Below are 15,878 nucleotides of genomic sequence, written 5' to 3'. Positions count from 1 at the left end.
TTGGATTGGCATTATTATCTTATTTCTTCTTTAAATTATTCGTACTGTGAAAATTCAAATCTAATGACCTCTTTTTTTTTCTAGTGCCTCCATCTGTGGAATTAGATGTGAAATTAATTGAAGGACTCGTTGTAAAGGCTGGTACCACAGTAAGATTCCCTGCCATCATAAGAGGTGTGCCTGTTCCTACTGCAAAGTGGACAGCTGATGGGATTGAGATTCAAACAGATGACCACTACACAGTTGAGACTGACAGCTTCTCATCAGTGCTGACCATTAAGAACTGCTTAAGGAAGGATACTGGGGAATATCAACTCACCGTTTCCAATGCAGCTGGCACCAAAACAGTAGCTGTCCATCTTACTGTTCTTGATGTACCCGGCCCACCAACAGGCCCTATTAATATTTTGGATGTCACCCCTGAATACATGACTATTTCATGGCAACCACCTAAGGATGACGGAGGAAGCCCAGTGATAAATTACATTGTTGAGAAACAAGATACAAGGAAAGGCACGTGGGGTGTCGTATCTTCAGGAAGCAGTAAGCTGAAGCTGAAGGTCCCACATCTCCAAAAGGGCTGTGAATACGTCTTCAGAGTCAAAGCAGAGAACAAGATGGGTGTCGGTCCTCCCCTTGACTCCATACCTACTGTTGCTAAACACAAGTTCAATCCTCCATCTCCTCCTGGCAAACCTGTGGTAACTGACATTACTGAGAATGCTGCAACAGTGTCTTGGACCCTGCCAAAATCTGATGGTGGCAGTCCAATAACTGGCTATTACATTGAACGCCGAGAAATAACTGGCAAATGGGTGAGGGTAAACAAAACACCTATCGCTGACCTGAAGTTCAGGGTGACTGGACTCTATGAGGGAAATACATATGAGTTTAGAGTTTTTGCTGAAAATCTTGCTGGACTAAGCAATCCATCCCCAAGTTCTGACCCAATAAAGGCTTGCCGGCCTATCAAACCGCCAGGGCCACCTATAAATCCTAAGCTAAAGGACAAGAGCAAAGAATCTGCAGACTTGGTGTGGACAAAGCCCCTCAGTGATGGTGGCAGCCCCATTCTCGGCTATGTAGTAGAATGTCAGAAACCTGGCACAGCACAGTGGGATAGGATTAATAAAGATGAACTCATCAGGCAGTGTGCCTTCAGGGTACCTGGACTGATTGAAGGAAATGAGTACAGATTCCGCATAAAGGCAGCTAATATTGTGGGTGAGGGAGAGCCAAGAGAACTAGCAGAATCTGTGATTGCAAAAGACATCCTTCATCCTCCAGAAGTAGAACTTGATGTTACATGCCGTGACATCATTACTGTTCGGGTAGGTCAAACTATCCGAATTCTTGCTCGAGTCAAAGGTAGACCTGAGCCAGACATAACTTGGTCTAAGGAGGGCAAAGTACTGGTCAAAGACAAGCGGGTTGACCTACTTCATGATCTACCTCGTGTTGAGTTACAAATTAAAGAAGCTGTCAGAGCTGACCATGGCAAGTATATCATCTCTGCTAAGAACAGCAGTGGACATGCCCAAGGCTCAGCCATTGTTAATGTCCTTGACAGACCCGGGCCTTGCCAGAATCTGAAGGTTAGCAATGTAACCAAGGAAAACTGCACAATTTCATGGGAAAACCCACTAGATAATGGTGGCTCAGAAATTACAAATTTCATAGTAGAATATCGTAAACCAAATCAGAAAGGCTGGTCAATTGTTGCCTCAGATGTCACCAAGAGACTGATCAAGGCCAACTTGTTAGCCAACAATGAATACTATTTCCGTGTTTGTGCAGAGAATAAAGTAGGTGTTGGGCCAACCATTGAAACAAAAACTCCAATTCTGGCCATCAACCCCATTGACAGGCCAGGTGAGCCTGAAAATCTTCATATTGCAGATAAAGGAAAGACATTTGTCTATCTAAAGTGGCGACGGCCTGATTATGATGGTGGCAGCCCAAATCTATCATACCATGTTGAGAGGAGGTTGAAGGGTTCTGCTGACTGGGAAAGAGTACACAAAGGAAGTATTAAGGAAACCCACTACATGGTTGACAAGTGTGTTGAAAACCAGATTTATGAGTTCAGAGTACAAACCAAGAATGAAGGTGGAGAAAGTGATTGGGTAAGGACAGAGGAAGTTGTTGTGAAGGAAGACTTACAGAAGCCAGTACTTGATCTAAAATTAAGTGGGGTGCTAACTGTCAAAGCAGGGGACACCATTAGACTCGAGGCAGGTGTGAGAGGCAAACCATTCCCAGAAGTTGCCTGGACCAAAGACAAAGATGCTACAGATCTTACAAGATCACCAAGAGTGAAGATTGATACCAGTGCTGAGTCATCGAAATTCTCTCTTACCAAAGCAAAGCGAAGTGATGGTGGTAAATATGTAGTCACAGCAACCAATCCAGCTGGCAGTTTTGTGGCCTATGCTACTGTCAATGTTTTAGATAAGCCTGGTCCTGTAAGAAACCTGAAAATCACTGATGTTTCTAGTGATAGGTGTACTATCCGCTGGGATCCACCAGAAGATGATGGTGGCTGTGAAATTCAAAATTATATTCTAGAAAAATGTGAGAGCAAGAGAATGGTATGGTCTACCTATTCCGCTAACGTCTTGACACCCAGTGCTACAGTGACTCGTCTCATAGAAGGGAATGAATATATTTTCAGAGTCCGTGCAGAAAACAAAATAGGCACGGGACCTCCGACAGAAAGTAAACCAGTCATAGCAAAAACCAAATATGACAGACCCGGTCGCCCTGATCCTCCAGAAGTCACTAAAGTAAGCAAAGAAGAGATGACTGTGGTTTGGAATGCTCCCGAATATGATGGTGGGAAGTCCATCACAGGATACTATTTGGAGAGGAAAGAAAAACATGCAGTCCGCTGGGTCCCTGTTAACAAGAGTGCCATCCCTGAGAGACGCATGAAAGTGCAAAATCTCTTCCCAGGACATGAGTATCAGTTCCGTGTCAAGGCAGAAAATGAAGTTGGCATTGGAGAACCAAGCTTACCATCAAGACCAGTGGTGGCAAAAGATCCTATAGGTAAGATGCTCCTCCTTATTCTGATATAAAGCCAATTCTTAAAATTTTGTGTACAAGTATCTGACAAACAAGTCACTCCATATTTTTAAACAGCATTTTAGCTAATATTTCTCCAAATAGACTTTTTATCATATTGCCAAAAAATATGTACTGGTAGATTCTAACTTTTAGAAAAGAAAATAAAGAAGTCTTGGCAATTAAGAAATTGAAATGACCTTGTTTGGATTGAAAATTAACTATAAAATTATACATCAAAATATCATGAGGCTGGGGAGATGGCTTAGTGGGTAAAGTGCCTGCCACATAAGCCTAAGTTCAAATCACTAGCACTCATATACAAAGCCAGGCATGACAGCACACATCTATAACCCCAGGGCCAAGAGGGGGACATAGACAGACAGATCCCTGGAGTACACTGGCCAGCCAGTCTAGCCAATTGGTAAGCAATAGTTTCAGTGAGAGGCCCTGTATCAATTAATAAGGTGGAGAGCAATAGAGAAAGTTGACCTGTGGCCTAAACATTCATGAACTCATATATACACACACTCAAACATGAGCACACATACAGCAAACACAGAGAAAAGAATAGAATCATTAGTGATAATTAATTGTGTGTACACTTTTTATATAATTTATTTTCAGAACCACCTGGTCCACCAACCAATTTCAAAGTGGTTGATACAACCAAAAATTCCATAACCCTCTCATGGGGAAAACCAGTCTATGATGGAGGTGCACCTATAATTGGATATGTTGTAGAAATGAGACCCAAAATAGCAGATGCCTCACCCGATGAGGGCTGGAAAAGGTGCAATGCTGCTGCTCAACTTGTCCGCATGGAATTCACAGTCACAAGTTTGGATGAAAACCAGGAGTATGAGTTCAGAGTGTGTGCCCAAAATCAGGTTGGCATTGGGCGCCCTGCTGAACTAAAGGAAGCCATCAAGCCTAAAGAAATCCTAGGTGAGGCTTTTCTTTAATTGTAGATACCCATCCACATTCATTCTCATAGGGCTCCCTCATGTCTGATGAGTCAGTCAACTCATGTCTTTGATGTCATCTGCAGAGCCTCCAGAGATCGACTTGGATGCCAGCATGAGGAAATTGGTCATAGTGAGAGCAGGCTGCCCTATTCGACTATTTGCCATAGTGAGAGGACGACCAGCCCCCAAAGTCACATGGCGCAAAGTGGGTATTGATAACGTGGTCAGAAAAGGACAAGTCGATCTAGTTGACACCATGGCCTTCCTTGTCATTCCCAATTCTACCCGTGATGACTCAGGAAAATACTCCTTGACCCTTGTGAACCCAGCAGGAGAAAAGGCTGTTTTTGTGAATGTGAAAGTACTAGGTGCGTTATCCAAAAGCTTATGTTTTTCCTGCTCCAAAAACAAATGAGTTAATGAGAATGATGGTGAGACTTGTGTTCTGACTATGTGACTCTTTACAGATACTCCTGGACCTGTGTCTGATTTAAAAGTTTCAGATGTCACTAAAACGTCATGCCACGTTTCCTGGGCCCCTCCTGAAAATGATGGGGGGAGCCAAGTGACACATTACATTGTGGAGAAACGTGAGGCAGAAAGAAAAACGTGGTCAACAGTTACACCTGAAGTGAAGAAGACGAGTTTCAATGTAACCAATCTTGTCCCTGGGAATGAATATTTCTTCCGCGTTACTGCTGTCAATGAATATGGCCCTGGGGTCCCAACAGATGTCCCCAAGCCTGTGCTTGCATCTGATCCTCTCAGTAAGAAATCTCCTTTCTTTTTTCTTTTGACTCTAGTCCTCTAATTTATCAAGATTAAGAGGTCAATAAAATTATAATATACTGAAAGGGACTTGAAACCCTAATGTTGAATCTAACTCTCTTGGATAAGACTTGTGTTAGTTGCTTCATGTTATACTGTATCTTCAAGATGTTGAACTATATATCTCATACTACATATCTCATATACTCTGGTATAAAAGTCATACTGAAATTCTTACATACATTAGCAAAGGGGACTATAAAGTTATCTAATTTTCTAAATTATATTCTTTTTCTAGGTGAGCCGGATCCTCCAAGAAAACTTGAAGTGACAGAAATGACAAAGAACAGTGCTACACTGGCCTGGTTACCTCCACTGCGTGATGGGGGTGCGAAAATTGATGGCTATATCATTAGTTACAGAGAGGAAGAGCAGCCTGCAGATCGCTGGACAGAGTACTCAGTGGTCAAAGACCTCAGCCTTATCGTCACAGGCCTAAAGGAAGGAAAGAAATATAAATTTAGAGTTGCAGCTAGAAATGCTGTTGGAGTCAGCCTGCCAAGAGAAGCTGAAGGTGTCTATGAAGCCAAAGAACAGCTGTGTAAGTTGTTTGTTTTCATTTTCTGTATGTGGACATATTACCTGCATGAATATCTGTTGCTCTTCTCTGGCTTTTCTGCAGAGTTTCTAAACTAAATAATTGTATGCATCTTTGTAAGCAGTCATTGCCTCCTCTATATCATGTGATAAAAAGCTGGTAGACATTTCTCCTTGAGTTATTAAGTTCTGTACACACAGAATAGGAAACTGCACCTATCCTTATGTAGTCTGTATCTGATATTTTTTATTACATTTAAGAATTTTTTAAAAATATTGGTAGCTTGGTCCTCTTGTGGGACTCCAAACAGTAGGAATAGGGGCTATCTCTAATTTTTTTTTTGCTGACTGTTGAGACCCTACTCCCCATACAGGGTCGCCTTGCCCAGCCTTAATACATGGGGTGGTGCTTAGTCTTATTACAACTTGATATGCCCTGTTTTGTTGGTACTCATAGGAGACCAGCCCTTTCCAGAACAGAAAAGGAGGAGGAGTGGATTGTGGGGTAGGAACAGAATAGGTATGGGGGGGGCAGGACTGGGAGGAGAGGAGGGAGGGGAAATGCCAACTGATATGTAAACTAAATAAATAAATTATTTTATTTTTAAAAAGTTCAATCTAAAACATCGGTTAGAAATTCAGTCATTAATTTGAAACACCTAGAGGGCTCCAACCCACAATCTGAAAAAACCCAGGAAAATTCCACACCTAAGAAATGGATTCTGCCTTTGCTTTCAGTGCCACCGAAGATCCTCATGCCCGAGCAAATCACTATTAAAGCTGGGAAGAAACTCCGAGTCGAGGCACATGTGTATGGAAAGCCCAACCCAATCTGTAAATGGAAGAAAGGAGATGATGAAGTTGTTACATCCAGCCACCTGGCCATCCATAAAGCGGACAGTTCTTCAGTTCTGATCATAAAGGATGTCACTAGGAAAGACAGTGGATACTATAGCCTCACAGCAGAGAATAGCTCTGGGACAGACACTCAGAAAATCAAAGTTACAGTCATGGGTAGGTTACACACAAGACAAGTGGCCATTAAAATATGGAGATCAGAAAGTTTTTTGTAACTATTAAATCTCTGTCCTTACATCTCTTTCCTCTTGGTTTATGCAGATGCTCCTGGGCCCCCCCAGCCTCCATTTGACATTTCTGATATAGATGCTGATGCGTGCTCCCTGTCTTGGCACATCCCTCTTGAGGATGGAGGCAGTAACATCACCAATTACATAGTAGAGAAATGTGATGTAAGCCGTGGGGATTGGGTCACAGCTCTAGCTTCAGTCACCAAGACTTCCTGCAGGGTTGGAAAGCTGATCCCTGGCCAGGAGTATATCTTCCGGGTCCGTGCTGAAAACAGATTTGGCATTTCAGAGCCTCTCACGTCTCCAAAGATGCTTGCTAAGTTCCCATTTGGTGAGTGGTTTTGTTGGAGGTGGTGGTGTTCTGTGTGTGTGTGTGTGTGACAGAGGGAGAGAGAGAGAGAGAGAGAGAGAGAGAGAGAGACAGAGAGAGAGAGAGAGAGAGAGAGAGAGAGAGAGAGAGGGAGGGAGAGAGGGAGGGAGAGAGGGAGGGAGAGGGAGGGAGAGGGAGAGAGAGAGACAGAGAGAGAGAGAGACAGAGAGAGAGAGAGAGAGAGGGAGGGAGGGAGGGAGGGAGGGAGGGAGGGAGGGAGGAAGAGGGAGAGAGAGAGACTCTTTGTAGGGTATTAGTTTAAAATAGAAAACTAACATTTCCCTATCTTTATCTCTAGATGTTCCTAGTGAACCAAAAAATGCCCGAGTCACTAAAGTCAACAAAGATTGCATATTTGTTGCATGGGACAGACCAGACAGTGATGGAGGAAGCCCCATAACTGGTTACCTGATTGAACGCAAAGAAAGAAACAGTTTGCTGTGGGTGAAAGCTAATGACACTCTTGTCCGGTCAACTGAATATCCATGTGCTGGTCTTGTAGAAGGTCTAGAATATTCATTCAGAATTTATGCTCTAAACAAAGCTGGATCCAGCCCACCTAGCAAACCAACAGAATATGTAACTGCAAGGATGCCAGTAGGTAAGTGAACATTGTAGAGATACATTTAAATCTTGCTTCTGAAAGGTAACACTTCTATCCTGGAATAGGCTCTTATTCTTGCCGTGAAATGTACTACATATAAATGCATAGCATGCATTCAGAAGCAGATACCAGATAGACGATTGACATGACATGATTGATATCCTGTTGAAAATCACAGGAGTAATGTGAGTTTAAGCATCTGCTAGTTAAGACCAACATTGAGAATATTTCTTTTTCTTTAGATCCCCCAGGAAAACCTGAAGTTGTTGATGTCACCAAGAACAGTGCGTCCCTTATCTGGGCCCGTCCAAAGCACGATGGAGGCAGCAAGATTATTGGCTATTTTGTAGAAGCTTGCAAACTTCCTGGTGATAAGTGGGTTCGGTGCAATACCACACCTCACCAGATTCCCCAGGAAGAGTACACAGCTACTGGGTTAGAAGAGAATGCTCAGTATCAATTCAGAGCGATTGCCAAGACTGCTGTGAACATTAGCCAGCCTTCTGAGCCATCCGACCCAGTCACTATCCTTGCAGAAAATGGTAAAATTCTATTGCATGTTATAACAATTACATGATGGTCATGTCTCCTGACTTAAGAAAAGAAAAAAAGAAAACTAAATGCACAACTATGAGACAGAGGAAAATAAATGATAAGGAATTAACTTTGTACTCAGCACTAAAAAGTATGCTTATGAAGAATCATAATAAGCCAAACAAAAAGGCAGGTTACACAGCTGAGGACTGTATGATTTTACTCATACATATTCACATAATAATGACAAAGAAATAATAACATGATAGTGCTGAAAACCTAGTGTTGGAATTATGGGAATTTACTTTTATCTATTTGCAGTATTGTCAAATTTCTGTACTAAACTTATTTTGCTTTCATAATGCGTATGTAGCTTAAAAATCAGTGGTTGAGGGAAGGGAGATAAGAAAGAAAGAATGTCAAAAGTTTCGGTCTGACAGAAAGACTCCGTTTTGGTGATCCGGCATGATGCCAGAGTATAATGTATAAGAGGTCTCCAGATTACTAAGGGAGTAGACTGTATGTGTTCTCATCACACACAATAAAAATGCTGACTAAATAGGCGAGGTGACTGTTTCATGAGTTTACTTGATTGAATCATTCCACAAATGCATACCTGTGCAAACATGTTGTACTCCTAAATGTATGTAATAATTATTAAATACAAATAAGGTTGTAGGACTAGGTGTGTAGCTCAGTGGTACAGCACTTTGCCTAGCATGTATAAAGACCTGAGTTCAATCCCAAGTATTAAATGTTCACAGTTAATAACAAGTTAAAATATCATTCGTGAAACAAGTATGAATTTATCACTATTACCAGCAATAATTACACAATGCAGTTTTGCGTACATTAAGACCTTCAATGTTCTTTCTTTCCAGTTCCTCCCAGGATAGAACTCAGTGTCGATATGAAGTCTTTGCTTACCGTGAAAGCTGGGACTAATGTCTGCTTGGATGCTACTGTGTTTGGTAAACCAATGCCAACGGTTTCTTGGAAGAAAGATAGCACACCAATAAAACCAGCAGAAGGCATAAAGATGGCAATGAAGCGGAACTTGTGTACCTTGGAGCTATTCAGTGTGAACCGGAAGGACTCAGGAGACTATACCATTACTGCCGAAAATTCTAGTGGTTCCAAATCAGCCACCATTAAGCTTAAAGTACTAGGTAATAAAGCATTTCATTACATTCCCATGCTTCACTTGGGCTGTAAGTAAGTTTACAAGCTGTACATGCCAATGAACTCCTGTAATCTCAGGTAGAAGGTTCAAGAGTTCAAGGTCATGCTCCCCTACTCAGAGAATGCTAAATCAGCCTTTTCTACAGATGCCCTGTCTCAAGCACAGCAACAAACAAAGTATTTCCCAAGAATAAAATTAATAGTATTATAGAATAGTGTTTTTGATCTCTATAGGAGATTAGTGATCACATATTCCAGCTACCTAGGATTGTGAAAAGTAAGGTGACTTCCAGGCTCATACAGGAAGTTGATGACAATATAGAGTGTAGTCCACTGTCTAGCTCTCTTCTTTATAATAATTCCCCTTTTTAGTAAAATAGTTCATTTTTGTTCTCCATTCTTTCAGATAAACCAGGTCCTCCAGCATCTGTCAAAATCAACAAGATGTATGCAGATCGTGCCATGTTGTCTTGGGAACCTCCTCTCGAGGACGGAGGCTCAGAAATCACCAACTACATCATTGACAAGCGTGAAACAAGCAGGCCTAACTGGGCTCAGGTCTCTGCTACTGTGCCCATCACCAGTTGCACCGTGGAGAAACTTATAGAGGGTCATGAATATCAGTTCCGTATCTGTGCTGAAAACAAATACGGAGTGGGCGATCCCATCCTCACTGAGCCAGCAATTGCTAAAAACCCATATGGTAAGAGCACTGTCCAGCACTTTGTCCTTTCCTTTTTAAATACTATCTTTTTGCTTAGAAAACTAACTTACGCACTCCATCTTTACAGACCCACCTGGACGCTGTGACCCTCCTGTCATTAGCAATGTCACTAAAGATCACATGACAGTCAGCTGGAAAGCCCCTGCAGATGATGGTGGCTCACCTATCACTGGATACTTGGTTGAAAAGAGGGAAACTCAGGCAGTTAACTGGACTAAAGTCAACAGAAAACCTGTTATAGAAAGAACATTAAAAGCAACGGGTCTCCAGGAAGGGACTGAGTATGAATTCCGAGTTACCGCCATAAATAAAGCCGGACCTGGCAAACCCAGCGATGCATCCAAAGCAGTTTACGCTCAGGACCCACTGTGTAAGTGTACTTGAGAGAGTCCTATGCTCCATATTCAGCATTAAGCAGCCAGAAAGGAGGTTGTCACTAAATCTTTCTGTTGTCATTTGTCCTTAGATCCTCCTGGCCCACCAGCTTTCCCAAAAGTGTACGATACCACTCGTAGCTCTGTGAGTCTATCATGGGGCAAGCCAGCCTATGATGGCGGTAGCCCCATCATTGGTTATCTTGTGGAAGCAAAGCGAGCTGATTCTGATCACTGGGTGAGGTGCAATTTACCAGAGAAGCTACAGAAAACCCGCTTTGAGGTGACTGGCCTAATGGAAAACACGGAGTATCAGTTCCGAGTGTATGCTGTTAATAAGATTGGGTACAGTGACCCCAGTGATGTACCAGACAAACACTGCCCCAAGGACATCCTGAGTAAGTACTACCAACATACATGGTGAGATTTTTTTTGTCTATCATAGTCTAAGAGAGAGATCAACACTTGTGCAGACCTACCTACAAGTTCCAGGAGCACAGTACAGGTTGGGTAGGTGGCACATGATTTTTAGCAGGCCAAATGGAATGAAGGTGATAGGTGCTTTTCAAAATAATAAGGAAAGTTATTCTAAAAATAAAGAGGTCTTCTTTTTTCTTATTTTTTGTAATGTCATGGCCAATTTATTATCCCTCTGCAGGTTATTTAATCATCCAAACAAGCCTTCTATAAATATATAATTGGAAGGTTCTGGAAGTCCCCTTTCTTCTATTCATTTCATCACCATAACTCCTTCCCACCTTAAAAAAGTTTCCTGGTAGTATATTTCATCTATTATATAGTTTCTTCCTACAATGAAATAACTAAGGGAGCCATGGTATATGCAGGATGTCTTCATTGACTATAAGAAAGAAGAATCAAGGTAGCATAGATAGAGGCTTAGATCTGCAGGGCTCATGTGAAGAGGGGTACAGGTCCTTTAAGGAATACTTGGTTGGTAAAGGTGCACTGAAAAATGGAAAGATCTTGGGGGCTAGAGAGATGGGTCAGTAGTTATGGGGGCATATTTCTCTTCTAGAGGACCTGAGTTTGGATCCCGGTACACACATCGTGACTTACAACTGCCAATAACTTCACCTCCAGGGACCTAGTGCCCGTTTCTGGCTTCCGGGGGCTCTGCACTCACATATGCAGACATACACATAAACACATATTCAAAAATAAAAATAGGATATTTTAAAGAAAATGAAAAGATCAATAGAGTATCGAATTGTTAAGGATGTTTAAAAAAACAAGAAACTGGTTTTACAAATGAAATATATTTTAGGAATAATAGAATAGTCTTTAAAAATAAGTGTGATGGTTAAATTTTTATGACTTTTAACTTTCTTCACCCCCAAATTAAATAGTCCCACCTGAGGGAGAACTTGATGCTGAGTTAAGGAAAACACTCATTTTACGTGCTGGAGTTACAATGAGACTCTACGTGCCAGTAAAAGGACGTCCACCTCCAAAGATCACTTGGTCTAAACCAAACGTCAATCTAAGAGAAAGGATTGGATTGGACATAAAGTCAACTGACTTTGACACTTTCTTGCGCTGTGAAAATGTGAACAAATATGATGCAGGAAAATACATCTTAACCTTGGAGAACAGCTGTGGGAAAAAGGAGTACACTATTGTAGTGAAAGTACTTGGTAAGTCTATTCAAAACCAACCACGTGTGTTTGAAATCACAAGTTTGTATTTTTTTAATGTGTCTATCTCTTACTTAACCTCTACTTGTTATTTAGATACTCCTGGACCACCTGTCAATGTGACTGTTAAGGAAATATCCAAGGACTCTGCATATATTACCTGGGATCCTCCCATTATTGATGGCGGGAGCCCCATCATAAACTATGTTGTTGAGAAACGAGATGCAGAGAGAAAATCCTGGTCGACCGTGACAACTGAGTGCTCAAAGACAAGCTTCAGAGTCTCTAACTTGGAGGAGGGGAAATCCTACTTCTTCAGAGTGTTCGCTGAAAATGAGTATGGCATTGGCGATCCAGGTGAAACACGTGATGCCGTCAAGGCCTCTGGTAAGCAATGAACTATGACCCATCCTGTTGAACTATAGCCCACCTCGGTTATCTGTGACTTAGACTCATCGTTTATCCTCTTTCAGAAACCCCTGGGCCCGTTGTTGACCTGAAATCACTGGCTGTAACTAAGTCATCTTGTACCATTGGCTGGAAGAAGCCTCGCAGTGATGGTGGAAGTAGAATTACTGGCTACGTAGTCGATTTCCTGACAGAAGAAAATAAGTGGCAGCGAGTTATGAAATCATTGAGCCTACAGTACTCCACGAAAGATCTGAAGGAAGGGAAGGAGTACACCTTTAGAGTGAGTGCTGAAAATGAAAATGGAGAAGGAACCCCAAGTGAAATCATCGTCGTGGCAAAGGATGATGTCGGTAAGCATCTCCCTCTGCATCTTCACTTTCTCTCCCCCATCATCAGAAGTGTGTGCTGGAGCCCTAACACACTGGCTTGCCAAATATATACCTTTTAAAACCATAGTGATCTGAGGTGACTGTCTAGTCTTAATCGTTTCAATGCCAATAATTTGTCTCTGCTTTTTTTTTCCACAGTGGCTCCTGATCTTGACTTAAAGGATCTACCTGATTTGTGCTACTTGGCTAAAGAAAATAGCAACTTCCGTCTTAAGATCCCCATAAAGGGCAAGCCAGCACCATCAGTGTCTTGGAAGAAGGGGGAAGATCCTCTAGCAACTGACACAAGAGTCAGTGTCGAGTCGACTGCCGTTAATACAACTCTTGTAGTATATGATTGCCAAAAATCAGATGCTGGAAAATACACAATCACACTCAAGAATGTTGCTGGCACCAAGGAAGGAACTCTCTCTATAAAGGTGGTTGGCAAGCCTGGCATTCCCACTGGCCCAATCAAATTTGATGAAGTCACAGCAGAAGCCATGACCTTGAAGTGGGGTCCTCCAAAGGATGATGGAGGCTCTGAAATCACCAACTATGTACTAGAGAAGAGAGACTCTGTGAATAACAAGTGGGTGACATGTGCCTCAGCTGTCCAGAAAACCACCTTTAGAGTAACTAGACTTCATGAGGGCATAGAATACACCTTCAGGGTCAGTGCTGAAAATAAATATGGTGTAGGAGAAGGCCTGAAGTCAGAGCCAATTGTTGCCAAACATCCATTTGGTAAGTGTGTTGAAGCAAAATAACAAAAGGTGAAATATGGCCTTGTGGAGGTTCCTTTTTATAAATCTTACATGTTCTGCCTTTCCCTAGATGTGCCTGATGCTCCCCCACCTCCCAATATTGTGGATGTCAGACATGATTCAGTATCTCTAACATGGACTGATCCCAAAAAAACTGGTGGCTCACCAATTACAGGTATTTAATTTACTGTTATCCTTTGACTTCCTTTGACTTTTTAATCAGCGTGCCTTATGAACATTTTGTTTATAAAATTATCTGCATGGCCAGTAATGCGTATTTCTTTCCATATACACAATTAACATATCATTTCTATGAAAGCCCCCCAATTAACATATAATTTCTTTGAAAGCACCCCAATTTAACAGTTCATAAAGAAAATAACTTTTATAGTTAATATCTACTGTTTTTCAAAAGAAAATGTAATAATTATGTACATTGCAAGAAGAAAAAAAATGGCACCATGCCTAAATGATAAAAGTATAGATCAAAGTAAGATTACCTTTTCAATATATCTGCAAATAAATAATTATGGAAAGTGTGTGTGTGTGTGTGTGTGTGTGTGTGTGTGTGTGTTTTAAACCAATCTACATAATGTCTATCTGAATTGAAATGTTCATGGTCACTTGTAGGGTATCATATTGAATTCAAGGAAAGAAACAGCCTTCTATGGAAGAGAGCTAACAAGACTCCTATAAGGATGAAAGATTTCAAAGTGACAGGACTAACTGAAGGTCTTGAATATGAATTCAGAGTTATGGCTATCAATCTAGCAGGAGTGGGCAAACCAAGCCTGCCATCAGAGCCGGTTGTGGCACTGGATCCAATTGGTAAGCCATCAATAAAGAAAAGCCTTGGGGTTACTCTACATGAAGGAAGAATTGGTGGATTTTTTGATGGGTTTTCCTTTCTGTTTTAGATCCTCCTGGGAAACCTGAGGTTATTAGTGTAACGAGGAATTCAGTGACTCTCATCTGGACAGAACCCAAATACGATGGTGGTCATAAATTAACAGGGTACATAGTAGAAAAGAGGGACCTGCCATCTAAGTCTTGGATGAAAGCCAACCATGTTAATGTTCCAGACTGTGCCTTTACTGTAACTGACCTTGTTGAAGGTGGAAAATATGAATTCAGAATCAGAGCAAAGAATACAGCAGGTGCTATCAGCGCTCCATCTGAGAGCACAGGAACCATCATTTGCAAGGATGAGTACGGTAGGTGATACTTAAGTTTTTCCCAACAAAAAGACAGAAAATTAAACCTCCTTCTTTTTCTGATGAACTTATTTTTTTTCCTTTGCAGAGGCACCAACCATTGTCCTTGATCCCACGATTAAGGATGGGCTAACAGTCAAAGCAGGAGATACCATTGTTTTAAGTGCCATTAGCATTCTTGGCAAACCCCTTCCAAAGTCAAGTTGGTCCAAGGCAGGAAAAGATATCAGACCATCAGATATTGCCCAAATAACTTCAACCCCAACATCTTCTATGCTGACAGTCAAGTATGCCACAAGAAAGGATGCCGGTGAATACACCATCACTGCCACCAATCCTTTTGGCACAAAGGAAGAACATGTGAAGGTGTCAGTCCTTGATGTACCTGGTCCCCCAGGTCCCATTGAAATCAGTAATGTTTCTGCTGAAAAAGCAACACTTACGTGGACACCTCCCTTGGAAGATGGTGGATCACCAATTAAGGCTTATGTCCTTGAAAAGAGAGAAACCAGTCGGCTTTTGTGGACAGTGGTATCTGAAGATCTTCAGGCTTGCAGGCATGTGGTAACCAAACTCATCCAAGGAAATGAATACCTTTTCCGAGTGTCAGCAGTAAACCATTACGGCAAAGGAGAGCCCGTTCAGTCTGAACCTGTCAAAATGGTTGACAGATTTGGTATGTAGAGCACGTGGTAGCTGTGGTAAAGGTTACCATGAAAACATTCACAACACAGTTCAGAAAATCAGAAACTTACCACAAATATGCTTCTTTGTAGGTCCCCCTGGCCCTCCTGGAAAACCAGAGATATCAAATGTCACTAAGAATACTGCCACTGTCAGTTGGAAGAGACCTGCTGATGATGGTGGCAGCGAGATCACAGGATATCATGTTGAAAGGAGGGAAAAGAAAGGCTTGAGATGGGTGAGAGCAACCAAGACTCCAGTTTCTGATCTCAGGTGCAAAGTAACTGGACTACAAGAAGGAAATACCTATGAATTCCGCGTCAGTGCAGAAAACAGAGCAGGGATTGGCCCACCTAGTGATGCCTCAAATCCTGTCCTGATGAAAGATGCTGCATGTTAGTATTTATCATCTTTCTCAACACTGTTCATTTGAGCCTTCTGATGTTTTATATAAAGTACCCAGAAGCAAAACTCATAGTATATGATTTTTATCCCTCTTTCTTT

General features: G+C 41.8%; 1 protein-coding gene across 18 annotated transcripts in view; it reads left to right on the top strand.

Moving 5' to 3' along the window:
• Positions 1-15,878, top strand: part of Ttn (titin) — a 273,546-nt gene that overhangs the window by 208,261 nt on the left and 49,407 nt on the right. For all 18 annotated transcript variants that reach the window (XM_040745671.1, XM_040745672.1, XM_040745669.1 and 15 more), the window contains 22 exons: positions 85-3,051; positions 3,694-4,014; positions 4,118-4,402; positions 4,502-4,801; positions 5,101-5,403; positions 6,138-6,413; positions 6,519-6,818; positions 7,156-7,458; positions 7,704-8,003; positions 8,877-9,164; positions 9,584-9,880; positions 9,969-10,271; positions 10,368-10,673; positions 11,643-11,930; positions 12,027-12,317; positions 12,404-12,691; positions 12,869-13,456; positions 13,547-13,651; positions 14,107-14,304; positions 14,394-14,690; positions 14,779-15,366; positions 15,467-15,769. In XM_040745671.1, the coding sequence (XP_040601605.1) occupies positions 85-3,051; positions 3,694-4,014; positions 4,118-4,402; positions 4,502-4,801; positions 5,101-5,403; positions 6,138-6,413; positions 6,519-6,818; positions 7,156-7,458; positions 7,704-8,003; positions 8,877-9,164; positions 9,584-9,880; positions 9,969-10,271; positions 10,368-10,673; positions 11,643-11,930; positions 12,027-12,317; positions 12,404-12,691; positions 12,869-13,456; positions 13,547-13,651; positions 14,107-14,304; positions 14,394-14,690; positions 14,779-15,366; positions 15,467-15,769 (9,495 nt within the window). The remainder of the gene's footprint in view (positions 1-84; positions 3,052-3,693; positions 4,015-4,117; positions 4,403-4,501; positions 4,802-5,100; positions 5,404-6,137; positions 6,414-6,518; positions 6,819-7,155; positions 7,459-7,703; positions 8,004-8,876; positions 9,165-9,583; positions 9,881-9,968; positions 10,272-10,367; positions 10,674-11,642; positions 11,931-12,026; positions 12,318-12,403; positions 12,692-12,868; positions 13,457-13,546; positions 13,652-14,106; positions 14,305-14,393; positions 14,691-14,778; positions 15,367-15,466; positions 15,770-15,878) is intronic.

The sequence above is a fragment of the Mesocricetus auratus genome, unplaced genomic scaffold (genome assembly GCF_017639785.1).
Source record: "Mesocricetus auratus isolate SY011 unplaced genomic scaffold, BCM_Maur_2.0 Super-Scaffold_100004, whole genome shotgun sequence".
NCBI classification, from domain to species: Eukaryota; Metazoa; Chordata; class Mammalia; order Rodentia; family Cricetidae; genus Mesocricetus; species Mesocricetus auratus.
The sequence above is the reverse complement of the archived record's forward strand: the minus strand, read 5'-3'. Positions and strand labels throughout refer to the sequence as shown.